Source organism: Aricia agestis, chromosome 3 (genome assembly GCF_905147365.1).
Source record: "Aricia agestis chromosome 3, ilAriAges1.1, whole genome shotgun sequence".
In the NCBI taxonomy this organism is placed as follows: domain Eukaryota; kingdom Metazoa; phylum Arthropoda; class Insecta; order Lepidoptera; family Lycaenidae; genus Aricia; species Aricia agestis.
In genome coordinates, this window is record NC_056408.1 from 22164498 (window position 1) to 22190890 (window position 26393).

Consider the following 26393-nt stretch of genomic DNA (forward strand, 5'->3'; position numbering starts at 1 on the left):
TAGTAAACTGTTTTGTTTTATTCACTATAAACTTCTTTATTTGAACGAACAATAGCGTATTTGTAAGTAAGGCTAGAACACAGACCTATAATACTGTCTAAACACACTATGCCGAATTTCCGCGGCGGAGGTTCGGCTTGATTCCGCCTGCAATGTATTTAAATTACCGATGGGCAATCACACACCATGCCGAAATCCGTCGCGTTATATTGCATGCGTTTGACATTGCTGACGTAATCATGCCGAACTTCGGCTGTGTGTTTGGACGTGGTTTAGACACAGATATAATATAATATCAACAATGTCTAGGGATATCTGTATTGTATGAAATATCTAAAAAATATAAAAAATCTATCAGGAATTTTTGAAGACAGTAAAGGGAAGAATGATAGCTTATTTTGTGGCCTTGAATAAAATATAACCATGATTTATGGCCATAGAAAAATTCTAAGCCATCTATATTTCGTTCTATAATTCGGAAATTATATTCTAAGACCATTTTTTACAGTGGTCTGAACTATTGTTGCTTTAGGTTAACGAGGTAGGAAAAGTGTTCTAGCCTTGTGATTTTTTGTGTTGTTTCTTTAGTACAACCAGCGCGATACTTTCTTTAGCGTTCAGCTAAAGTGGCGTGTACGATGTATGATGTAATGTAATTTGAAATCTCATAATAACTATTCTTCGATCGTAAATACTGGAATTCGTTATAGCAAAAATATCGCAAATAAATAATATCTTACTTTCACATTCATAACCCAACAAATTCTTGACGCCACAACAATGAATTCTATTAAGAAAATTGTATATCACAAGAAATTCTAGTTGACTATTGAAATTTTATATCCTTATAACTATAAAAAAATGATGAGACACAAAGTTAAATATTAGCTACAATATTCCTATTAAAATGGCTCAAAGGGCGTATATTTATTAAACATGCTTGTATCAATTCAACAATTTTTATATTGATAAACTCAGTTAAGATGGGTCGTGTTTAGTACTTATTTTGAGTTGGTTAATGTTTGAAAAAAAGAAGTTTATAATAGCATGTTAGTAATTATTAAACTTGACTTTATAAGCTTGCTTATATACACATATTCCTTAATATAAATAATACTTAAATATTACTCCTTTGTTCTTACACTAGTACAAGCCCATGGCTCCCTTTACTATGCAATGAGTTTTAATATAGAATTTAAGGATTTAAAATTTAACTCATAAAAAATAATAAGAATTCTACAATCCACATACTCGTACTCTCATCACAAACTTGATATTCTTCCCGTCAAATTTACAATTGGACAAGCATTTGAGTTGGTGCGTATAAAAAACTTTTTGTCTTTAAGCTTTCTTATGATACAGCACAATGGAATACATTTAAAAGTACACTATTCCGTCTATAGTCGTTTTAGAGACAGTTATAAATAACAATAATAGCTAAATATTTTTCATCTTATAAAGCGTGTAATATAATGTGGTTATTAAGTGGTTTCTACTCGTCATATACAAGTGTACGGGCGCGCCGGGTTTACACGTGACCTTGGTCGCTCAGGCAGCGCAGACGGTGTGGTCGAGCGGCTTGAGGTCCAACTCCACCTCGTCCGACTGCAGCTCCGACACGATCTCGCGCAGTCTGAAACGTTGTATAAGGTAAAACAAAATAACGCCTTCCACAATATGCGACACGACAAATGAAAAACTGGTAAAGAGACACATGGTTGCGAAGGAAATACGACTAAATATATCTTTCCACTGTCATCATCAATCATGGCAATTTCCTGAAATCATAGCAGATTACCATTCAGTTCATTGATAAAACGATATTGATCGGTGGACAAAAATTGGAATAATTTACATGCAAATTGCAATGTGCCCATTGGCCCCAAATAGGGACACTTGTATAAAACTACTCCTAATCTTATAAAGAGTTAAGCTTTTCACACTAATATGTATATTTTTATAGGTTATAGTGTAATGACTAATGAGCTCTTTCAAATAAAAAAATATATATTATGCCTAAAAGAAAAACTTAGAAATAAAAAAATAATAACTTGGCATCATTTCGGATGTTAGAAACAGCTTCAGAAAAATCACTATAAAACACTGATGTGAACTATATTTATATTATCTGTACCTTCTAAGAATATGAAACTACACTTTTAGTAAACTGACAATTAGAATAAAAATAAGTATAAACTTGAATGACAAAAAAATTAAGTCATTTTAAAAGTGTCCTCGTTTGGGCACGGCGGTTCTATAACATGGGTTAACCTAAAGAGCTTGCCCAGTTGCTGAATTGAGTTTTAGTTTCGTTCAACTCCTGGCCCGGTTAATTTAACCCTGTACACTAAATTCTAACCTGGCGAGCTGTGTGGGCGTGACGTAGACGGTGTGTGCGAGCGCGGCGCCGCTCGCCGGGTACCTCAGCGTGCCGATGTCCACCGTCGGCGGGTTAAGAGCCTGCAATGTCATTTGATAGGTAAAGTTATTTTCACTATCTTAAGTCTTACAGTCTGCTCTAAGTTTTATGTAACTGAAAAGAAAGCAAAGGTATGGGCGGACCTTTTCAACAAAACCTTATATTGGCAAATAAGGAGATAGTTTTGTACCTTGGTGAGCTCCGGCGCGGGGAAGTCGGCGAGGTCGGCCTCGACGCAGCGCCACGGCCGGTGCAACGCCACCAGCGCCCGCACCTCGCCCTGCAGCGCCACCAGACGCTCCTGAAACGATTGCGAGTTACATTGTCAACTATTTTTAAAATTGCCATTGCACAGAAATAAGGTTTCTCACTCACTAATTAAGAGCCCGTACTCTCTTTTCTACTGCTCTCTTCACACTCACGCCCGTCTTTCATATGCCGGGTGAAAAAGGACGATCGCCAAGTTAGCGGGCAGTTATAGGTTTTCTGGTTTTTAAAGGGTTTTTATATGAAAGTGGTAAAAAGTAATTCCAACATTGTATAGACGACTTTCTCAACAGTACATTGTATTTTTTTCATACCGTTAAGACGTCAATACAATCCATAAACAGGTGATATTCTAAACTTTTTACAGCAAAAATCACAAAACTGTCGCGGGTTTGAGTTGTATTATTTAAAGATACTTAAAAAAAATCTAGCTGCAACATTAGATTATAATTGAAATGATCTTACATGTTGTGCATTAAAACTTATAGAAATACTGTATTTTAACTGTTAAATCACGTCTGTAAAATAAGCGAAATCGGCAAAATTTCGTATACGGACTCTTAAAATATTTACGCAGCTTATAGCTATTTGAAGTCCACAAAATAAAAACACCGAAGATTTCATTAGTATTATTTTCCAATTCGCAACACTAAAGACAACTAGTTAATAATATATGACCTCATAACTCACAGCTGACAATATTTAAGTCAATAAATCATCACCCTATTTGCCCTCGCCTCTGTCAAGCTAGGCTAGGACATGCATATTATAACCCTATCATCATCATCAGGCTCACCTCCAGCTGTCGTCGCATCTCGCGCTGTCGGTCGCGGTGCTGCTGTAGCGCGCGCGCGTACTTGCCCGGCTCCGCGGGGAACTTCACCAGGCCGGACCGCGCCACGAACAGCGTCCACTCCTGACAGAGAAATATTAGTATATAAATGAAAACACATGATTAAGGCGTCCCCCACATTAGGCGTGCGTGTTCCTCGGGCGTGTGAGCGAAAGAGCGCTGCGTGCGCGTGGCGAGCGCGACGCTTATAAGCTGTATAATGTGACTGAAATTGATGATCTTACGGCATGAGAGATGAATGTACTGAGCATACAAAATACTTTAATACTTTGCGTTAACATGTGTTAAATAAAGTGACGTTAGTATAAATGCGTTGCGCTAACTTTTTTTGTATAATTTTTAATTTTATAGTTATTCAATATTACCGTTTGCAGTTTAGCGAGGTCCTTCTCTAGCTGTGCGGCGGCGGCGCGACGGGCCCGCGCGGCGGGGGCGGCGGGCGCGGCCAGGGGGCGGAGTCGCCGCAGCGCCGCACGCGACTCCCGCGCCTGCGCCTCTAGACGCGCCGCACGCTCGCGCTCCACACGCCTGCAAACATAATGATAAATAATTTTATGTTGTAAGCAGATTGCTGTTGCTTTTATCATTGTAAGACCACAATCATCTTCTCAGAATAACAGGATAGGCGACTAGCTATTTAACGATGTGCGTGGCGGCCGCAAAGGGCCGAAGCCCACCGACGTCATTTCAGACGTTCTATATATATACGTATATATCTTACCGTTCTCCTAAACTTCGATAACGCGATGCAGGGTTGTTAGGCGAATTGTGGGTACCGCTGCTACTACTACTTCTCATTTTGTTAAGTACAAGTTACATCGACAGTCTTATTATTTATTCACTGCTCAAAAGGCACTCTTATACCACATAGTATATAATAGAGCTGTGACTCCAACTCACCAGCTGAGCACCTTGAGTTGGTGCTGCATGGCCTCGTTGACCTCGCCGGCCGCGACGCCGGCTGTCACCTTCACCGGCTGCTCCTCTGTAACAGTCCACGAGATTCTCTTAACGTTTTACACGATAAGTTTGAAGTCAAAGCAGTGACGAGTGTTCGCTAGCGACTCCGTAATAACATGTAGAAATAATAGTCATCGAATTACTATTGAAAAGAATATATTAATAGTACTTATTTAAATGCGAAAGTGGGTCTATCTATCTGTCTGCTTTTGATGAAATCTGGAGTAGAAATATTACCAGCCCCGGGTTTATAAATAGGTCGTATAGGCCGCGGCCTAGGGGCGGCACCGTCCATAGATTACGAACAATGGGGCAGCGGAAATAAAGTTGTCTACTCTCATAAAAAATATTAATTCAGCACTGGATATTACTTAAGAGTCCCGGGGAAAGACACCTTTTTTACGTTGTCCTAGCGGATAATATCTAATTTGAAATAAAGAAAGAAAATCTTACAGAGTCGCAAGCGATATGTTTTAGAGGAAATGGTTTTGCACGAATATACATTGACCAATGTAATTGACAAGAACATTAAAAGCAAGCTAGAACATGACTGAAAAAGCTGGATTTTAAAAGTTTTAAAAATTATGTTTTATTAGTTTTAGCTATTTTTTTATTTAGTTTATAGAGTTATTTTGTATTTTAGACACAAGTGAGGCGTGATCAAGCTGTTTAAAATTAAGAAAAAAGGATAAACTTATTTGAAAGTACTTTACGTAGGTATTTATAATGCTTGAATTTACATTTATAGTACAAACTTCTATCTAAGACTTTACAAATATTGGTATGAATACTAAATAAACATTTAAAAGTTACACATTAAATTTCTTCATGCAGATAAAAACTTGGACACATTTTTATATACTGAGGTTCATTCATAACAAAATGTTGGCAACTTAACAATCTAGGAATATATATATTATATAGAGAGGTTCATGTTATAGGTAATTTTAACACATTTATAGAATTTTTTGCAAATGAAACTATACGTAAAATTGAAGTTCGCCTTTTGAAGTAGAGAAACAAGGCGAAATAAGAAGCCTGTGTGTGTGGAGAGTTGGAGACCCTAAGCTAGATGAAAAGGGCATTAGAAAAATTATTAAATACACTGATTACAATCTCAGTCTGTGGATTGAACCCGAAAATACTTACCTACAAACATATTTACGGACGTCATTTTTCATTTCACAGACTGTTATTAAAAAGCTGAATCTACGAGGATGCTTTGGCCGATGGATGACATTTTCAAGAGGATAAAAAAGTAAAATGACACTTTAATTACATTGACAAGATGAGAGAAACGGCTGTGTCAATTGACATTTTACAATATGGCGGCGTTTCATAGGACCAAAGCTGCCTTGTAGATATGTAACATCGCAAATAAAAACATCGACATGCTGATTATATAACATCCATCCTTACGCGGCAGCGGCGCGGGCGCTGGCGTCGTCACCACCGCTAGAAAGCGTCGTCGGTTTAATATCAAGCGGAGGGCCAGCCGACAAATTTCGTTCGAGATTGTTTTATTTTTGTCAGTTTAGAATAGTACTTTTGGAGAGGGCAACATTAGAAGGTAGAAACAACCTCTAACTGAAAGGTGAGATAGTTATAAAACACGTGACTTGTCATTTTGCACGTAGCTTACGTGTACGTACACGTTATCATATACACGAGCGAATGACTCTACAAGTTCAAAGTATACCTTATTTTCTGAATTTCGAGGAATATAAGCAACAGTGATTTCCTATTATTCTCACAGCTTAAATCTACGAAAATGTATTATACAATTTACATTTTTTTCTTTAAATATGGTTAGCTTTTTTCTCCACAATTTCTGAATTTGTACACAGTTCACTGTTATAGTATTTGTAGCAATTTCGAATCTGTTTAAGTAATATCGAACGAAATCAGTTCAACTGGGTCGTTAATAAGTTTAATAGTGTTCAGATACATGCAGACATCTTGGCGCTTACGTGAGAAGTCCCGCGCGGCCGGCGGCGTCACCGCTGCGTACACACGGGCACGTTAGATTGTGGATAATATACACGATATAGAATATAGATAATACAAGTACACAGTATAATGATATACACTAGCCCACTTATTATATAGTCTGGTAACAGAGCACGCTTCGTAATCCTATTTTCTTATTCACTCGTGCTGGGCACTAATTTAGAGATATTAATCTGCCCAAGTGCTCACAAGTAAAAGAGAAAATGATGATCCAAATTCATGACATAATACAAGGTGTAACAAAACTAATTGATAATACTTTCGCGAGAGCACGTAAAGTAAAAACCACGGCTCGGGCTTTCGTCCACACATTCAGTATTGCTCGATAGTTTTACTCCATTTCGAAGGAAATTAGCTACGACTAATAAAAACTAAGGAAGTGTAACTGTGTCAAAAAGTCAAGCCAGCTCGATTCGAGCCCTCAAACTGGCTCGATGCGATCGAGCTGTGAGTTTTGCGGTCCACACGCTGGTTTTTGCTCGATTTCGAGTAAAACTATCGAGCTAAACCGTATGTGAGTATTTAGCATAAGTGTACCTTGTAGAGAGTTCACTGTGAAAGAGCAGGGCTGAAAGACCAAAAAAAATTTTCACTTTTGTATGGGGAAACTCGTGACGCTGGGCGCTTGCCCATACAAAAGTGAAAAAAAATTTGGTCTTTCAGCGCTGCTACTTTCACGGTGAACTCTTTACAAGGAACACGTACACACCCTAAGGTATTGACAAAATTTAGTACACAACATTCATCATTTCTAGACTAGCTGCATTACCAGACTTCTAAAATAAATCTCGAGCACACACACTTACATCCATCATCACTGAATGTTATGACATGTGTAGAATCCTTTGTATACTGTCGATGTCTTGCTGTGTTGTGGAGCTCTATCTATCAGCTATCAGCTATCTGTCCATAATATGGATACGAACTCCATCCTTGATATGGATATATATATTATATTATAATCTACCAGCTTCACTCACCACTTATATATTTTGTAGGCCAGGCTTCCCTCTAGCTTTCGTCTCTACATCAAAGAATATAGTCTAACTAACGGACTATCCCAACGCTCGTACCTAGAATCTGACGCATCGAGTTTCGAAGTACGAGAATCATGTACGTACCGTGGTGAGCGCCGCGCTTGGCGTACAGCTTGAGTTTGTCCCGCAGCGCGCCGCGCTCGCTCTCCAGCGAGTCGATGTCCTGCTGCAGGTGGTCCATCGTCTCCTCGAACTCCTTCTCTTTCCTGTCGATATTTTAGGATAACGTTATAAATATGTGCTTAATTGCAATGCGCGAGCTTATGTTTTAATGGCTCTGACAGTAGACAAAAGTCGACTGACAAACTACACTAAAGTGCCAACGGCGAGCAGGGCAAGCACTATTTGCCCGGTTTGCTATTAGTACTCCTGGACAAACTGTCTAGTGAATACGGCGACAGGTCACCCGCGCAGTGACTGTATTTAGAGCGAGGTCATATTGCTCCGATGTATTGTAAATCTACGTTGCGTCGACGCTGCGGCTACTTATATATCGCGATAAATAAATAGTTCACACCAATGGCTGCACAGCAACAACAGTATTAGCCAATCAGAGCGCAACATCCTTCCTTCGTTTCTTCTCCACCAATTGACGATTAACATCAGATAACAGTACCCTTTTTTTTCTAGCCTATGTTGTCCCACTGCTGGGCAAAGGCCTCCCCCAAGGTCTTCTATTGTGCTCGCTCCTGCACCGTTGACCAGCTTGGCTGGTATGCCTCCAGCTCATCGCGCCATAATTTTCCATCCCACCCTTAACAGAGTATCCACAAACCTCTTGAGCTGGTTGTGCGCGTCGTCGAGGCGGCGCTGCAGCTGCTCGGCGCGCAGCTCGGCGTCGCGCGCGGCCGCCGACAGCTTGCGCTCGCCCAACTCCCGCCGGATCTGCATCTCCGACACCTCCTCCTGCTTCGCCTGGACAAACACAACCACAACTATATTCTGATCTGAATGTCAATAGACCTCTAGAGGTCTATTGACATTCAGATAGACCGACCTTGCATACTATCAGAATTCTGAAGTGTCAAAATGTATGATCAGGCCGGGCGTCCGAATTTGTGTGATCAGAAATTCGGATAATGTGCCGCCGGGCAAAGACATATTTAACCTGTTGAAGCCAGCTTAAACAGATAGCTAAGTTGCTGAGCTGCCTAACTCGATTTTTGTTCCTTAACAACATCTCATTAAATTGCAAAATTTCTATAGTTTTCCTATAATAATATGTTACCTTTAAGGCCTTCCTGAGCTCCTTGATGTCAGCCTCCTTATTCTCGAGGCGGATGGTGAGCGTCTTTGTCTCCTCCAGCTGCTTCTTCACGTGCTGCGCTCGCACAACTATGGGTGGGGTCGGCTGAAACGTTATCAGTCGTTATATTATGCGAATATTTATAATATTCGAATACGATGATCGCGATCTAGTAATAATAACCCGTTTGATCACTGATCTAGCGATAACGACCATCGTCGTTGGGCGCTTTTGATACATTTAAAGCTGCTTCTAGCTTCTCGTGGCAGCGTTTGTAGTGGTCGGGTACAGCACGTGTGACCCTAAAATTAGTGGTACCTTCTCAACGGGGACATTGGTGAGCGCCATGGCGTCGTACTCCTTGTCCTGGGCGAAGGTGGCGAGCTGCGCCACGTCCGCCGTCACCAGCGCCAGCGCAGCGCGGATCGTCTTCACCGGACCCTGCTCCTCCTGGGGATGACGGTATAAATTACTCGACTAGGCCAAAAGGATTTTATTTTCGTTGATATTATGATTTTGGGCACAAAAGGGTCACTTTACACAATGGTAAGCGATTACGCAATGTTTCATTCTTGTCTATAAAGCATCATTTCCAATGAAACAGACATCCTTGTCTTTAAAGAGTTTTAAGAGAGATCCTTGTCTTTAAAGAGTTCATAAGCTATACAATGGAGGACCATTGTATAGCTTCCTACTCTAAGAAACGTGAAATTACGTTGTAAAGTAGGACGCGGGAATCGATCGTTCTCTAAACTGGATGCCTACAAGCGTTTAGTTTCGTAAACAGCTTGTATCGACCTTTAATTACCTGACTTTCATATTAATCGTAAGTGTGCGTATTAAAATGGTGTACGCATCATTTAATGCGTACCTCAACCTGGTGGTAGGCGCGGTCGATGGCGGCCGGCCAGAGCGCGGCGAGGGCGGAGTGCGGGAGGGGGGCGGCGTCCCCGCGCGGGCCTGCCGTCGCTGCCAGCGCCAGCCCCGCGCGCGCCGCCAGGCTCACAGCCCGCGCGCACTTCCACAGCGCGCTCGCGCTTGAACCGCGGAGGCGCTCCACCAGCTGATGATAATGAATGATAATAATTACTTATAAATTGTCTGTAGTAAAAATGTGTGATAACGTTTTAATTAAAAATCTATTATAAAAATCATTATAATTAATAATAAGTGTCTGGGTGTCCAATTTTTTACATATTTAGTACTTTCATAATTTAATTGGATGTAGTACGGTATTTGACCTTATATACTACTTAAGGATTTAAGTCTTAAGTAAACATAAATAAGACTTTCATTCAGTCAGTGCTTAGTGAAAATGAATTTGCTAGTTTCGGCAGCGAGGTTAGATGTCAAATCCCATACATTTTGATACTAGATGTCGAAACTAGCCAATGCATTTTGACTCACTCAGACCTTTTGGAATAAAATAGTATTCTTACATGAAACAAACACCATACGACTAATTTTAGAGTTTTGACCAATCAGAAGTCAGAACGCTACACGCGTTTGTCGTTGGACTCGTTGGTTTATCGTAAGCATAACATAATATTGTAGCTATTGCATTTTGTACACCTTCGATCGTGTCCATGTCAACGCCATACAAAAAGTGCGCAGTAAAGAAATACGCGCTTAATGCGCACTAAGGGCCTGTTTCACCACTTCCTGATAAGTGCCGGATAGGCTATCCACAACTTATCAGACAGAATACTCTACTCCATCTGTCAGATAAGATTCAGATTATCAGGAAGTGGCGAAACAGGACCTAAGCCACGCTAAACGGTACCTGCTGGTCAATATTGAGGTCGTGCAGGCGGACGCCGGGCGGCAGACGGCGGCGCACGTTCTTGAGCTGCTGCTGCAGCGCCGCGCAGCTCTCTTGGATCGCCGCGTGCAGCTGACCCAGCTCCAGCTGGTGGTCTGATGACTGCGGAGACGCGGAATATTTTGTTATTAATGTTTTATGAAAGAAAAAGAAATATCCACAGCCAAACATATAACCTCCTCCTATTTGGAAGTCGGTAAAAATGTGGTATTAACTTTTTACCTTTTAACCAGTGTTAACTTTGACCCATCTCAGAGCAAATAAATCATCTGAGTAAATCATTTATAGTATAAATTTTGTACAATGTATCAAACGAGAAAAAACATTGTATAGTGCGCTATACAATGTTTTTTCTCGTTTGATACTTTCATAGAAACGCATGTGTTACTATTTTTTCCCCCCAACAGCTGTATACCTGCAGCACATGATGCAGCGCGTTGCTGTCGGCGTATAGCGCGCGCGCCAGGGCGTCGAGCGCGCCGCACGCGTGCAGCACGACGTCGCGCGAGCACGCCGCCCCCTCCACACCGCTCATGCCCAGCGCCGCCCACATCGCCGCAAGATACGTCCAGCAACGCTCGATACCTGTGGCATGTAACATCAATAAGAGTTTTTTTAAGCGACTTCAAAAAAGGAGGAGGATAACTTAATTGTTTATGAACCTATTTTGATAATTCGCACAGAAGCGACACTTCACGTTCAAATAATCAATATAATAGACAAATCATCAATATAATAGTTTGCAAAACATCAGTTCGCGTCAGGTCGCGTCGCTCGGCTGCAGCGTTGTGTGGCTTTCGTGCGGTTTTACGATGTCACTGAAAATGTAAATTCAAATAGCCGTATCGTATCGCTATAAAGCTGATCGCACATTTGTCCGCACCGCACGCGCCGCATTTCGTGACGTCATTTCATACAACGAATTCTAAAATGCGGGGCGTACGGCGCGTGCAGTGGTGACGCATGTGCGATCACCTTAATGCATCATATCGCACCTCGTCTGGTCTCGTTTCAGCATGATTTAGAGTCAAGTCAACAGCTGGCGTCTAGTAGGCGGCAGTACGTACCCTCCAGCGAGCAGTTCTCGTCGAGCTCGTTGCCCTTGAGCAGGTGCGCGGCGGCGTCGAGCGCGCGCTCCTGCGTCAGCGCGTCTGGCAGCGCCGACGCCGCGCGCAGCAGCCGCTCCGGCGAGCACGTTTCCAGCGCGCCGCTCCACATCGACACCATGCACTGTGTGAATGAAAATCAATCTTTAGGCTACAACACGAAATAAAAATGTAACCTTTCTTTTAACTATATTAGTAGTTTGCCTTTGGTGAGTTTTGATATTGATGTCGTAACAATCGATTGATCGAATTACGATCGCGGTTCATACGTAGAAATGAGTACATCTTTAAAACTGGCTATTGCCATTTGTCTTTTCAAAAACACAAACGTAAAAAAAACGTGGGAGCAATCTATTCATCCCAAGAGACACGTAGAAAAGTGCCAAGGCATTCTACGACTGTAGTCGTCACCTGTATCATCTGCAGCTGGTACTCGAGCTGGCAGCGGAAGCTGTACTGCACGGCGGTGTGAGTCTTGGTGATCACCTCGCGGTCCCACACGTTTACCGCCGGGAACCTGGGAACGTATCACAGTATTATTATTATAGAGAAAAAAATTAGAGCCAATCTGTCGTTAAGTCAAACCCATCCGACCGATCACAGCTAACATTGAATTGACATGACTTAGGTCCGTCAACTGCCAAGGAATCAAAGTACATAGAATAGCTCACCTCTCTCTGATCTGGCCCAGTATGATCTCGGACTTCGTGTGGAGTCTCTGCAGCAGCAGGATAAACATTATCGCGTCGTGGTCACCTGAGTGTAAAAATCTTTATTAGCACCTCTTAACTTAAAAAAAAAATCTCAATCACGCCATTTTTAACAAAAGTTATCAAATGTACCTGAGTTAAGTAAGAAGTTTTATATTTTTATTTAAATTGGTATGTATATTATATTGGTATCGTTTATTACGTCGAGTTTATGTTATTATGTTGAAAAACATTGAAAAATAATTATTTAAAAAAATCTATAGTTTCATCAGTTACCTCCGGATGCCATGAAGTGGTCAGGCAGGCAGGCGGCCAGGTAGTCGGCCCGCGCGCGCGCCTGCGTCAGCTCCAGCGCCCGCAGCTGCAGGTCGATGCTGCGTGTGGACGCGCGCGACGCCGCCACCAGCGAGCCCAGCTCCGCGGCCGGCGAGCCCCGCCCCTCCGCTGACGTCACCGTCGCCTCCTCCGCGCGTGCCCCGCCCGCTGTAGGACATATTCAATGTTAGTATTGTAAGAAAGACAATTTCAAGGCCGAATGTAAAGCCAATTTAAAATTCGTACTAATATATTTTAAATGCGAAATGTCTGTCAGCTATATATATAAATTTAGTATGATATATATGAGATATTTAAAACGAAATCTATTATTTATTAGGATTGTTTTTGATTCAAAAATATGTACGGTTTCCGCACAGAAAAGGTATTTCGGGGCAACAAAATTGCGGGCGTCATCTCGATACAAACGAAGAAATAGGCATATCTACCCTGCATTTCAACTTACTTTTAGTAAGTTAGAAGGGGGTAAATTAAGTTTTCTTCTGTCGCATATTCGTAAATAGGATTTGTTTGATGTTTTTGGAAGTTCTAACCATACAAACTAGTGCTGTTACCTTGTATGGAGTCTAACTGTGCGCGCAGGTCGGCGTGCTGCTCGGTCATCTTCTGCACGAGCTCGCGGAACTTGACGATGGTCGCGTCGCGGTCCATTATCGTCTCCAGCGCCGCCTCGCGCTCGCGCACAGCCTACATGACAAAACAATACTATAACATTTCAATGACCTAGAAAGACTCAATGTTTAATGAGCTTGAGCAGAATAAAATCCAAACAAATCGGACGTAGAAAATAATAGGATTTTTTTACTATTTGCACACTTAGTGAAAAACACAATACATATTACAGTCTAACTAATTGCAGCAGTTTCTTCCAGACAACCTACAATTTACAACTGATCACACACAACTTTTAGATCGCTCGGCAAAAATGAGGGGGATACCAATTTCATTAATTTAATTTAGACTTATACAGAATGTAACAAAAATAAGTGATGATACTTTAGGGTGTGTACATGTTCCTTGTAGAGAGTTCACTGTGAAAGTAGCAGCGCTGAAAGACCAAATTTTTTTTTCACTTTTGTATGGGGAAACTCGTGACGCTCGGGCCCTTGCCCATACAAAAGTGAAAAAAAAAAATCATCTTTCAGAGCTGCTACTTTCACAGTGAACTCTCTACAAGGAACACGTACACACCCTAAAGTATTATCACTTTTTTTTGTTACACACTGTATAGAAGACTTCCATAGTAGATTTGGGGGGTCCCCTCTAAGGTCACGCATATATTATCATAATTTTAACTGTTGTACTGACCTCCCGTGTAGCAGCGTGCGCCATCTCCAGCTCCTCTCGCAGGTCCATCTCCAGGTCACGATTGGACTCCACCAGCTGCTCGTGCACCTCCTGCAGCGCCTCCAGCTCCTGAACGTCCTGCTTCAGCTGCTCCACCTGGACCACACAACAATATTATAAGTGGTTGTTTTGTTAAATATCCTGGAAGTTTAATTAGTTATAAAGTCATTAATTGGGTCCCCAAGACAAATACTTATTTCGAACTGGGCGCTAGACTGAGCTATCATAAGAATCGAAAGAATCTGCTGGAATATCATATCGAAGCATGGTGAACTGAAAAATTCTTGCTTTCACTTCTGTTTCTATACAAAAATAGTTTTTTTTAAAGAAAAATAGTGCATATTTCTTTGAAGAATATACTTCAGATCGTTGTTTTCAGCCTGCTGCTCCTCACCTGGTCCTCCAGCGCCATCTTTTTCTCGGCCAGCTGTTCGACCATCTCCTCGGCGCCGAGGGCGGCGTCCACCTGCTCGCGCAGGTCCGCCACCTGCGCCTCCAGCTCCTCCACGCGCGACGACAGCTTCTCCTTGGTGCGGCTCAGCTCAGCTATCTCAGACTTGTACTGCTCCAGGTCCTACGTATAAATTGAGTATAAATTAAAGTTACAGATACATACTTACAGCTAACACTAAACGGTCTTGCTGCCACACTCAGAGACGAATATTAATCACTTATCCGTAATTTAACCCGTTGATCGTGGGAAAACGAGACACAATAGATATTCTATTGTGTCTCGTTCACCGGTGAGCGTATGGGGCTTGATGAATTAATGTAGGGTTTGACAGATAATGTGTGGGACTTATGTGAAGATCTTCATTTAATTAAAGTTAAGTAATCATTAATACTCGTTTTCAGTGTGGCAGTTAGACTCCTGTGAGGTGTAGTTTTTAAAGTTTGGCCTTAAAATTGGCATGTAAAAAGACGCTTCACGTCGATCGCGTTAACCGTTGTGGGTAAGTCGTTGTAGAGTAATATACAGTGTGTAACAAAAATAAGTGATAATATTTTACTTTATAACTTGCCCATACAAAAGTGAAAAAATTTTTTTGTCTTTCAGCGCTGCTACTTTCACAGTGAACTCTCTACAAGGAACACGTACGCACCCTAAAGTATTATCACTTATTTTTGTTACACCCTGTAGACTGTTCTTGTATACTTAACCCACACTTCGGAACTTTTAGTAACTCCTGCGTAGCTCGCTTGTTGTCAATCCACTAACCAGCCACAAGTCAACACCGAAATCTATGTGATGTTATGAAAATAATCCTGTCTTTTACTTTACATCTGCACTAAATTTCATTAAAATCAGTCGAGCTGTTGCATACGATGCCGCGACTACGGGAAAAAGGTATATAAGATAACTATAGATAATTCCCGCTACTCCGCTACGCCAACATTCGTTTATCGCGCGGGAACCGTGCATTTTCCCAGTATAAAATGGGATACCAAATTTCAGCAAAATCGGTTTAGCGGTGAAGAGGTGACAGACAGACTGACATACTTTCGCATTTATATTAGTATGTATATTACCTTCTGCATCTTCTGCATGGCGTGCTTGTCGTGGGCGGAGAGGTCCCGCAGGCGGACGAGCGTGTCCCGCAGGCGGACGTTCTGCTGCTGCAGCTGGCGGACCTCGTAGCCCGTCGCGCCCTCGCCGCCCGCTGCGTACGGGTGCTCTATGATACCACCCCGGTACATGCATGGCCCGCGTGTGTGTCAGTCACTCGGTACGTGAGTCACTCAGTCGGTCAGTCAGTCAAATGTTAGGCCAGTCATTGTGGACTCAACGTTCAAAAAGAGTGTTAAATCAGTCAGTCAGTTAGTGACAGTAACTTATTATAGTTGTAGATATTGACATAAAAAAGAATTGGGGTTCTGTACTCAATTATACGAATTCGCAGGTACCTACTTATTGGAAATATTTGGTTCCAAGATTGGACCATTTTGCATTGTGTTGATACTTGTCGCAATATGTTAATCCCAAATTGTTGGCTTCTACTAAGAGGCTTATTCAATGTTCAATGTAATAGTCGGATGTAGTCAATATTTCAGTCGTCAGTGTGGTAAGTATAAGTCAGTTGGGCCGACACAAACACATACACGCAGCATGCTTTAATCACACAACTTCACACATACATTTCAAACACTATTATTATAATGTAACATGAGAGAGAAACCATTGATCTGTCTTCGTTTTGAAACACTTACGAAAGAACGCGAGATAACTATATGTAGCTCTCTTTCTAGTTGTACTTTAAAGACATCTTTTTAATAAAAAAATGCCATTGATAGCAAACAGACAGACCAATATAACATGAATTTACACAATGTATGCGTGAAATTAATATGTACGAGAACTATAAAAAATAATGTTAATTACAATAAATAAAGAAATAGTACGTACATGTTTAAATTTCTTTAAAATATTCTCTATAATGTGAAATAATTTTATTACTATTGTATCATTCTGAGGTAGTATGTTTTGTATTGTGTTGTTTGACATCTACCATAATGAGATTTTTTAATTGTACCAAATGGTAACTACTAAAAAAAGTGTTAATGTAAAAAGGGCAAAAAATAATAAGTTTGATAATCATATTACTGAATATGAATACTAGCTACAGAGAAATAATAAAATAGCTCGAAAACTCTGATAACAGAATCCATTCAGCAAAATATTGGATCATTTTGATCGGAAAATAATAATTATCTACTGCCCTAGTGTACCTGTCTACGATAAAAATAAAAAATCCAGCCAGACCTTGGAATGCTTTTGAAAAGAAAAATATTGCAATGAGAATTATGCCAAAACAATATAAGGTGCTGTCTTATGGTCATAAATATGTGTTCTAATATAAATATTTTGTATGACTGACATAATATAAGCTGTCCTTTAATTATTCTAAGCCGGTCCCTAGACGATCAAATGTATTGTGCAATATCACGCATCAATTTTATTGAACAGTATATTTTACAATTAGATTGAAGGCGCGCGATGTCAATATCAACCCTAGACGGTCAATGATATTACGCAACACGTGATATTGCACAATAAAATTGCTCGTCTAAAGGCCCGCTAAAGCATATTTACGCCTAACTGACGCAAGTGGGAAATTATTTATAAGATCAAGTGTATCCAGCACAATACAACCCCATGTTCTATAATCTATTTGGAGATTGATTTGAGCTTTAGATAAACATTATATAGTTATACAATAAAGAAATCGTAAATTACGTACTCAATGCGTGATGCGATCACGTCTCTAATGGTTTTAAACAGTTGTACTTCTTTAAACAATATAGATTTTGAGTAAAACATTACTTAAACAGTACATTTGACAAGCTCGAATTAATCACCAAAACCACAGTCATCTGATTTCGACTCATCGTAGGAGCCTGTAAGAGCCTTTAAGTATTACATATTACGTAAAAGGCAAGTAGAGGGACCTATTAAATGTTACAACTCATGTTCGAGCTTCGTTTTACGTAACGCGTTCTTCTACAAAAAAATACTGCCCAAATAAAGTAACACAAAAATGTTATGTATCATTTTTGGCTTACTTTGTTTGGAGGGGGGGGGGGGGGGTGGCCATACTTGAATGCTCTCTGTGCCTCCACCACTTATAGGATCACACTCACGTATGTTCCCGCCGGCCTCCATCTCGGCGCGCATGAGCTGCAGGTCCAGGGTCGCCTCCTCCAGCTTCTCCCGGCACTGCTCCAGCTCGAGCTGCAGCGCCTCCGCCCGCTCCTCCGCCATCTCCTTGTCCAGCGCCGCCATCTCCGCCGCCTCGGCCAGCTCGGCGGTCTCGTCCGAGTGGACTTCCAAAGCCTCTTGAGCCTCCCGCACCTGGAGACATTTTTTTATAAAATAAGGTGGCAAACGAGCAAATGGGTCACCTGATGGACTACCGTCACCCATGGACACTCGCAGCATATGAAGAGCTGCAGGTGCGTTGCCGGCATTTTGAGAGAATATGCTCGCTTCTTTTTTTATCCCAATTTATTATCCGTTGTAGTTATTAGCCCAACAAATAACCAGTATTAAGCTATTGAGAATCGAGAAATACCGTAACGAAAATATACCTAAACATTTCAGCCCTATTCTGCTCCCTTCATCCGATACTACTTAGGCATGCCCCCATTGACAGGCAGGACAGGGCAGGAATGGCGAACCAATGGCACGCGACATCGGAGCACGTTACTGGTCACCAAAACTAATCGAAATTATTTTACCAACAATTAAGGAATGCATTATGAGCAAATTAGACAAATTTTGAAATACGCACAGAATCAAAAAAAAAATTGAATGGCACGTTAATGACTTCTTTAGAAAGATTTCTTTAGAGAAGGTCATGTTGTTACGAAAACGTTCGCCACCCCTGGACTAGGGTGTACATTATTTGCTAAGCAACACTTTTGACACACTATAACGTCGGTAATCACTAATCACTCACCTCCTTCTTAGCCCGCTCCAGGTCTCTCTGCAGCTGCGCCTGGGACTCCATGATCTTGGCCTTGAACTCGTTGGCCTGGTCCAGCTGCAGGCGCAGGCGCTCCAGCTCGCGGATCTTGTCGCGGTCCTCGGCGCGCCGGATCTTCAGCGTCTCCAGCTTCTCCCGCAGGTCCTCGTTGTCCGCCTTCAGTTGGGCGATCTGTTAAACGTTTTTGGAATTATTAATTGTATATTCTGCGTAGAATATCAGTTGATTCTTTTATGATCCATCCACCACGAAATCCTATCTTTTTTTATCGTTGGGAAAATGCAATTACTCATCCTCGGCGGTCTGGGGATGGCCACCGGGGTACGTGAGACTCCCCAGGGCGATAAAGGCCGCGCCCGGGCACACCAACTAAACCCCAACGAGTGTTCCTACTTTCCGCTTTAGGCAGGGCCACAGGATTCACGGGATACACAACCACGACACCACGGATCCACCTATCTTGGTGGATGACTGCACATGAGAGAAAACAAGTGTTGAGAAAGGGACAACTATATAGCTCTGTCTCACCTCCTGCTGCGCCTGCATGTTGGCAAGCCTGTCCTCGACGGCGGCGGCGCTGGGCTGCGGCGACGTCAGGCTCTGGCCCGGCGTAAGAGAGGGACAACTATATAGCTCTGTCTCACCTCCTGCTGCGCCTGCATGTTGGCCAGCCTGTCCTCGACGGCAGCGGCGCCGGGCTGCGGCGACGTCAGGCTGTGGCCCGGCGTAAGAGAGGAACAACTATATAGCTCTGTCTCACCTCTTGCTACGCTTGCATGTTGGCCAGCCTGTCCTCGACGACGGCGGCGTTGGGCTGCGGCGACGTCAGGCTGTAGCCCGGCGTAAAAGAGGAACAACTATATAGCTCTGTCTTAACTCTTGCTGCGCTTACATGTTGGCCAGCCGGTCCTGGGCAGCGGCGACGTCAAGCTGTGGCCCGGCGTAAGAGAGGAACAACTATTTAACTCTGTCTCACCTCTTGCTGCGCTTGCATGTTGGCCAGCCGGTCCTCGACGGCGGCGGCGCTGGGCTGCGGCGACGTCAGGCTCTGGCCCGGCGTATACTGCGGCGTCAGCGTCTCCACGAACCCGGTCTAAGCATAGAAATAAATCATTATAGTTGACAATAAGAAACTCTACAATAAGTTAGATGTAATCAACTATGGCTTACATATTTTTCGATAATGACAGCTGCAGTAGTTTAACTATTTACAACTCAAATCTTCGTTTCCATACATTGTCTGTCAAAAACCAGCGCCAACCGTTACCAAATTACATACCTCAACGAAGGAGGCGCGCTTGGCGAGGTCTGGTGAGGCGGCGCGCTCGGCAGTCGGCGACACGTACGACGTCAGCGACTGCCGGCTGCTAGCCAGCGACGTCCTGGAACTGACAGCACGCATTTAAGGTGAGACAGCGCTAAGCGACACTAAGCGGCAGCGATGCGACGCGACACGTAACGACCAAATATTTTATGAAATCGTATAAGCGAAGCCGTATATACCGTTTTATAGAACGTGAAGTGTAGCGTCGCTGTAGCGTAACGTCGCTTTAGTGCGGTCTCGCCTTTGCGAAATACACCCCGTATGTGTAATTGCTGTTTCCCAATTGCAGCACCAGACAGCATTATTCGATACTCCCGGTTGACCAATGCAGCAGTAAAGCGCACTATGAGCCATTACGCTTAAAATTGAATTTTTCAGCTACAGCAATGCGGCGCACAATCAAGCACTTTCAAATGAATTCTTGTTCCAATTAAGCATTAGAACACTTCGGCATTGTGACTGTGAGGCACTGTCGCATCATCCCCTGCAGTTGGTGGACCGGGAACGTTATGCGCGCCGTAGCTGCAAACCGCGAGAGAGTGAGATGCAGCATAACATAGCTTTAGGCTTGTAAGACAAAAGATCTGTCACTCGTTTTCTCACGGTGTGGCATGTTTAAAAACCTATGGTGCAAAAACAGTCTCAGGACTCCCTGAGACTGTTTTTGCACTGAGTCAGAACTCAGAAGGATATGCTAAGGCAAACGACAACGACTCCTCAAGCATTTTAGCACATTTTGCAGGTGCCTATATAAACAAGCATAATGGTAACTGTATATTTTACACAAAATACAACCGCGTTAACGGCTCTTAGCTTTATCATAATACCTATAGTAAGATGGGTGCTGTATATAATTGTAGCTGTAAAACAGTATAGTTATGCAATATAATAGAGATTAGCACAAAATTTTAAACATAATAAAAAAGAACAGAGCAGAATTTGCAAACTTATGCTGCTTAATTACTTATGTATTAAGTATCTGAATTAATATTGTATGTCTATGCCTTTAATTAATATAGGACAATAGATATACTTCGGCATAATGGTAAATTCTAAAACATTATCCCAAGCAACAAATAAAATATTGATAATTTAAACTATATGTCAACTAGAACAAAATTTGAAAAACTACTACTATAGTTTGTGCGCTTTAAGATGATATGGGTGACAGTTTTCATATTCCTTGCTACGGGTTTTTTTACAAGAAAACAAAAAAAAATCAAAATGCAATAAATTATATTCCATCTACAAAAACAAATGTTTCCTATAATTGTAAATGAATAAAAATGAGAAGTTGCTAAATGCTAACTTATTAATATAAAATTATAAATATTACCTGTGAAATAGGAGTATAAAATTATTGTTACTAAAACATTTGAAAAATGTCATATGCATGAAACGGAACTTATGTCAATAGAGATTGACCAAGTACCAAACCAACACATACAAAAGAAAAACATGGACAGGCGAAATAATACTATATACACAACTAGCAAAATACCATAACATTAGTATATAGAAATAATAAGTGTACCTATCTAGGTACACCTAGATGCTAAGAAATTATTGCTTAAGGGTGAGATCGCACTACGTGACATTTCACGTCTTGTGTCGCTTATTGTGCGGTCTCGCCCTAAGAAAATTCTAACAAAATATAACCTCGCAATAAACAGAACATACAATAATAAAATGTATAATAATAAAAAAATACAAAGTTCATACGATAATAAAATGCATGTTTAATACATTTTACTTAGGTACTTATTAAAAAAAATATTTAACTCGATAGATAAAGACAGCATGGACATGGATTGTCAGAGTGAAACAAATATTTTTGTAAAAAAGATGAATAAAAGTCAGTCCTTTTTGTTACTCTCTCTATTCCGAAGCTTTTGTACTAGTTTAGACAGAGTAAAGAATGACTTTTATTCCTCTTACTAGCAAACATATTTTCTATTGTACTATCAGAGAAGTTGATTCCTAGGCAGATGGGGGACCGACGTAGTTAGGTACTAGTTTGGTCGCTTTACGTCAAACCCAGCCGACAGATCACAATGAACATTGAATTGAGATGATCCGACCAAATGACGTTGGTTTGTCAACTGCCTAGGAATCAATTTCCTCGATGGTACTAATAGCTTCGCAATATAGACAGAGTAAGGGAGGACTGGCTTTTAAATTCAATGCTGTGGTCAGTGGTATAGCATAAGTAGGTCGCGGAGCAAGAAGTCGCAATACACCTACATCTGCTCGTCTCTTTCACTCGCATTCGCTATCTCGTTTCCACAAGTGCGAGTTATTAGGTGTAACGAGTTACTAGGTTTATAAGTTTAAGGGGACTTTCTACACACTCCGCGACCAGCCTATAGCTACAAAATAAACAGGCATGATGCTTAGAATGTGCACCAATATTATACAGTGCGCAGTTCACGAGTAAGGGTCAATTCACACCGAAACGGCAGCGCAGCGGCGAGCATTTTAGTGTCATGATTTTAAACTTTATTTTCATTGTTGTAATACATAGTATAACTTGAGAAACTTGGAAAGTCTCGCGGCCGCCCGAGGCCGCGAATTCTCAAGGGATACTATGTATTACAATAATGAAGATAAAGTTTAAAATCATATGACACTGAAAATGCTCGCCGCTGCGCTACCATTACGATTTTCGGTGTGATTTGACCCTTACGATGAGTCACTGAACTTTCTACGCACTCCGCGACCGGACTATAGGTACAAGAGGTATAATGCTAGAGTGCAACAATATACAGTGCAGGTGTCACGAGTTTCGACGAGTCAGTAAACTTTCTTCGCGTTGCGCGACCGAACTATACGTATATAACATGAGTAGGTGTAATGCTAGAGAGTGCAACAATATTATACAGTGCAGGTGTCACGAGTACCGATGAATTACTCTTTCTGCGTACTCCGGGACCAGACCATAGGTGCAATAGGAAAAATGCTAGAGTACAACAATATACAATGCAGGTGTCAATGAATCAGTGAAATTTCTGCGTATATTCGGCGACCAGACTATAGTCTATAGCTTGAATATGCGTAATGACTAATGCTAGAGTGCAAAAATATACAATGCTCGTTTTGTTTACCTCGACATGGACAGGGTTCCTTTCGTCTGCGCAGGCGATGTCTTACGCCGGACCCTTGTGAGTTAGGTTAGAGACAAACACACAAAGTTATATTATTAGTACTTAGTTGCTACCCGCAACATGTTGGGCTTACTTATAAGTTATATTACTAATGTTACTTAAATTTTTTTCACTTTTGTATGGGCAAGGGCCTGAGCGTCACGAGTTTTCCCATACAAATGTGAAAAAAAATTTTGGTCTTTCAGCGCTGCTACTTTCACAGGGCGCAAGAATGGCCAGAATGGCCAGACCAGGCAGACTCTTATTTTTTCGAATTGCTTCCGATGAGTACTTCCCGCTGCGCCCCAGAGATGTTTTCCAAAAAAAAAAATATCAACAGCCAACAACAACATAATATAACCTTCTCCTTTTTGGAAGTCAGTTAAAAAACAAGGGTGCAGTTATATAAGCTCGCACAGGTCGCAATAAAGGCTATTTACGGCACTGAATGTCATTTACTAAGACTCCAGCAATATGGTCACTGGTCAGTTTTCAGTTATGTTATACATGGTGTTAATTGCAACTACAGTCAATTTTGGCTTTTAACAGTACACTTAGTCAAATTGCATTCAATAATTTCTGCAACAAAGTTAGATATTAACTCCCCTTTGAAACCAAAATATTTAACAATGCACAAGCAATTGCTTTGTCCTTGTCGGTTACATAGTTAAAGGCGCTAGATACATAAGGACTTACCATAGTGCATCAGTTGCATAATTATTTTATATTAATAAAAGATTACGCGGCTAAATGTACATTATAAAATTGTATTAGTACCATAGAACTAATAATAACTTTTGACACAAGGACACTAGTACTTACTTTAACAAATACAAGACATTATAAAGCAATGAACAAAAACAGTTTATAAATGATTACTTTCTAGCCTGTTGTACGTGCAGTAATGCGTTAAATTAAAGTAATAAGTATGGACGTTACAGTTGCAACATACTCAGTACTCAGTTTATATAAACATGTTTAGTTATTATTGTTATGTGCTAAGAATAGGACCGTAATAAGTTCTGATTATACTAATATTATAACAATTTTTGAGAGAGTGAAGATAAGGGGAGAAAGTGAGTGAGTTTGGTAGTTCTCAATTCTCTGAACTGACTACTGAGCCCAAACATACAATATTAAAAGGGCTACTTTTTGACCTAGTGTGTTTCAACTTCCATTGGGACACTGTAAGTTACAACAGCTAGTAGTGTTTATAATATCTTATATCTTTAAACGAGCAATTCTTGCATATATGTATATATATATATATATATGCAACCCATCAATTTCCAAGCGGCACCCGGCTGCCGCATAACAATTGAAAATCTATTGTGTCTGCTATTGCCATGATCGAGGTATTAATTTCTTTAATGGTGCCAGCCAAATACTTTTATATTTATACTCTGTGTAAATATTTTTATAAGTAAAAAAGTTTAAATTTTGCTTGCGGAATCTTAGTATGCTCTGGTCAGATCCAGCTTAATCTAAATGTAAATAAAAGAATAAGAAAACCTTAAATAGCCCCCAGATATATCACTCATTTGCTCAGCATGAAAAATGCATACCAAACCATACAAAATGTACAATATTGTATTTCATATTTTTTTGTTTACATTTAGACTTAAAATTAGACCAGTAGCTCGATCCTGGTAGATAATCTTCCAATAATATAGTTTTTTTTTTTTGCTGTACATAAATACTTCTTGCTGATTGACTCAGAGTGAATCAAAACATAATGGCTATATAATATTGATTAAGGGTGGGTTACACCAGAAGTGTAGTTATAGTTAAGGTTAAGATTATTGTCAAATATGGCATCCATTAAGGACTTTTACTAGGGATTTGACAGTTCATTTGACATTTTGTTATGGTTAAAGTTATAGTTAAAGTAAGTTGGTGCAACCCACCCTTAATTAGCATATTCAGGTACAGAGTAAATAAAATACTGTAAATTATTCATAAAGCATCTGTGTAAAGCTTTTATAATGGTGCACTCTACAATAATCTAGTACTTACGTAGTTGGTCTAGATCTCTGGGCCACAGTTATACTAGCAAGAAAAAAACACTATCGGTTAGAAAGAACTAAGTGATTTGTTTACTATGATGTCAGCTAGTTTTGTTATTTTACCAAAAATGATGTGATATTAAATGATATGGTTCTATAACTAGCACTAATAATGAAAGTATGTAATAGATTGGTATCTTAATTCTAATTATGAACACAATACAAGTGACAACACCTTAAATACCAAACTAGACTATAATTAGAAAATTATAAGTCTTATATTATATATTAAAAAAACTACTTTTTAAATTCATTTATGCTTATAACGTATTGTACAAATTTTATTTTTGGAACTGTTAAAATTTAATTACTGTTTAGTTTAATTAGTTATTATTACCATTATTAATAATAATTTTTAAGATAAATGTTTAAATATAATAGCCTCATTAGGATCAGCTCACACAAAACTGGGACATTACAAGGTGATTTGGCAATGCATAAAATAAATACAATTTTAAAACTGCAAATTGTGTGACACTGTGTCAACCTGTCTTAGGTAGACTTTTCTAATTTGGTGTGAACTGAACCTTAAAAATCAACAGCCCACTATAATTAAAATGAGTTGTGTCTTACCTACTGAGCCGCCTGTTGGATGCTGAAGACTTGGGCTCCTCCGAAGATGTTGTCATCTCTTTGGGGTTGTCATCCTTATCCAGAAGCTGTATTTGCGTCTGGCGCACGAACACACCGTAGTTGTCATCGCACTGAAAATTACAAGTCTCACTTTAAACACATTATTTTAAGAATTGTTTCATCATTCAATTTTTACTGTTAGAGAGTGTGTTTGCATTATATATAGAATGTACTACTTACGCTAAAATAGGCGTGACCACGAACTGTGCCATTGTTTTTGCCCTTAGGTTCATCCAGGATAACACCAATCCATTTTCCAGTGGCAAAAGTAGGATGGCCTAAGTAAGCCACGGTGCCCTTAACATCTTTGCCTGTTACGATCACTCTTTGCCCAATAGATATGCCCTTGTCCGACATCTTCAATTACTCAATTTTACTAGAATTTATAACAAACATCTCTCATCTCATCTCTTGACAGAAAGTATTTCAACTTCTCTAATTAATTTTTTTACTTACCTACCCTAGTTATTACTGCGACATATAACCAATTACGGAAGAGTTATAAATATGTATTGTAATCCATTATACCTAACAATCAAAGATATTTAATTTGTTTTTCGCTATATTAATAGCTTATGAATATGAGAAATAATATCGAAGAATTATTTTGGTTTTTGATTTGGCCAAAAT

The 26393-nt window shown here is 40.5% G+C and overlaps 1 protein-coding gene across 13 annotated transcripts; it reads right to left on the bottom strand.

Moving 5' to 3' along the window:
• Window positions 1-1451: 1451 nt before the first annotated feature.
• LOC121740496 (dynactin subunit 1) lies at window positions 1452-26393 on the bottom strand. 13 transcript variants are annotated; one of them, XM_042133198.1, is made up of 33 exons: window positions 26224-26393; window positions 25944-26139; window positions 25704-25834; window positions 25081-25113; window positions 23026-23079; window positions 19877-19985; window positions 19574-19690; window positions 18571-18768; window positions 17753-17963; window positions 16875-16883; window positions 15644-15789; window positions 14508-14687; window positions 14075-14209; window positions 13321-13453; window positions 12707-12913; window positions 12392-12476; window positions 12132-12237; window positions 11682-11844; window positions 11030-11199; window positions 10576-10716; window positions 9664-9855; window positions 9111-9242; window positions 8775-8897; window positions 8322-8461; window positions 7631-7752; window positions 6470-6502; window positions 5919-5954; window positions 4440-4524; window positions 3905-4067; window positions 3483-3602; window positions 2610-2720; window positions 2360-2460; window positions 1452-1633 (listed from the first exon to the last, which is right to left on the bottom strand). In XM_042133198.1, exons 2-33 carry the CDS (start codon window positions 26118-26120, stop codon window positions 1549-1551), a joined length of 3948 nt encoding a protein of 1315 aa, XP_041989132.1. In that variant the 5' UTR covers window positions 26121-26139; window positions 26224-26393; the 3' UTR covers window positions 1452-1548. The 13 variants fall into 13 exon arrangements, with proteins under 13 accessions (XP_041989132.1, XP_041989134.1, XP_041989131.1 ...); XM_042133200.1 differs by having other exon boundaries at window positions 15644-15774; window positions 26220-26393; XM_042133197.1 differs by having other exon boundaries at window positions 26220-26393.

Coding starts and splice junctions, on each gene's coding strand:
- LOC121740496 (XM_042133198.1), bottom strand. CDS start 26,120: ATGTCGGACAAGGGCATATCTATTGGGCAAAGAGTGATCGTAACAGGC. Junction 12,477..12,706: donor CCACTTCATGGCATCCGGAG/GTAACTGATGAA, acceptor TTTTACACTCAG/GTGACCACGACGCGATAATG. Junction 11,200..11,681: donor CGAGAACTGCTCGCTGGAGG/GTACGTACTGCC, acceptor TACATGCCACAG/GTATCGAGCGTTGCTGGACG.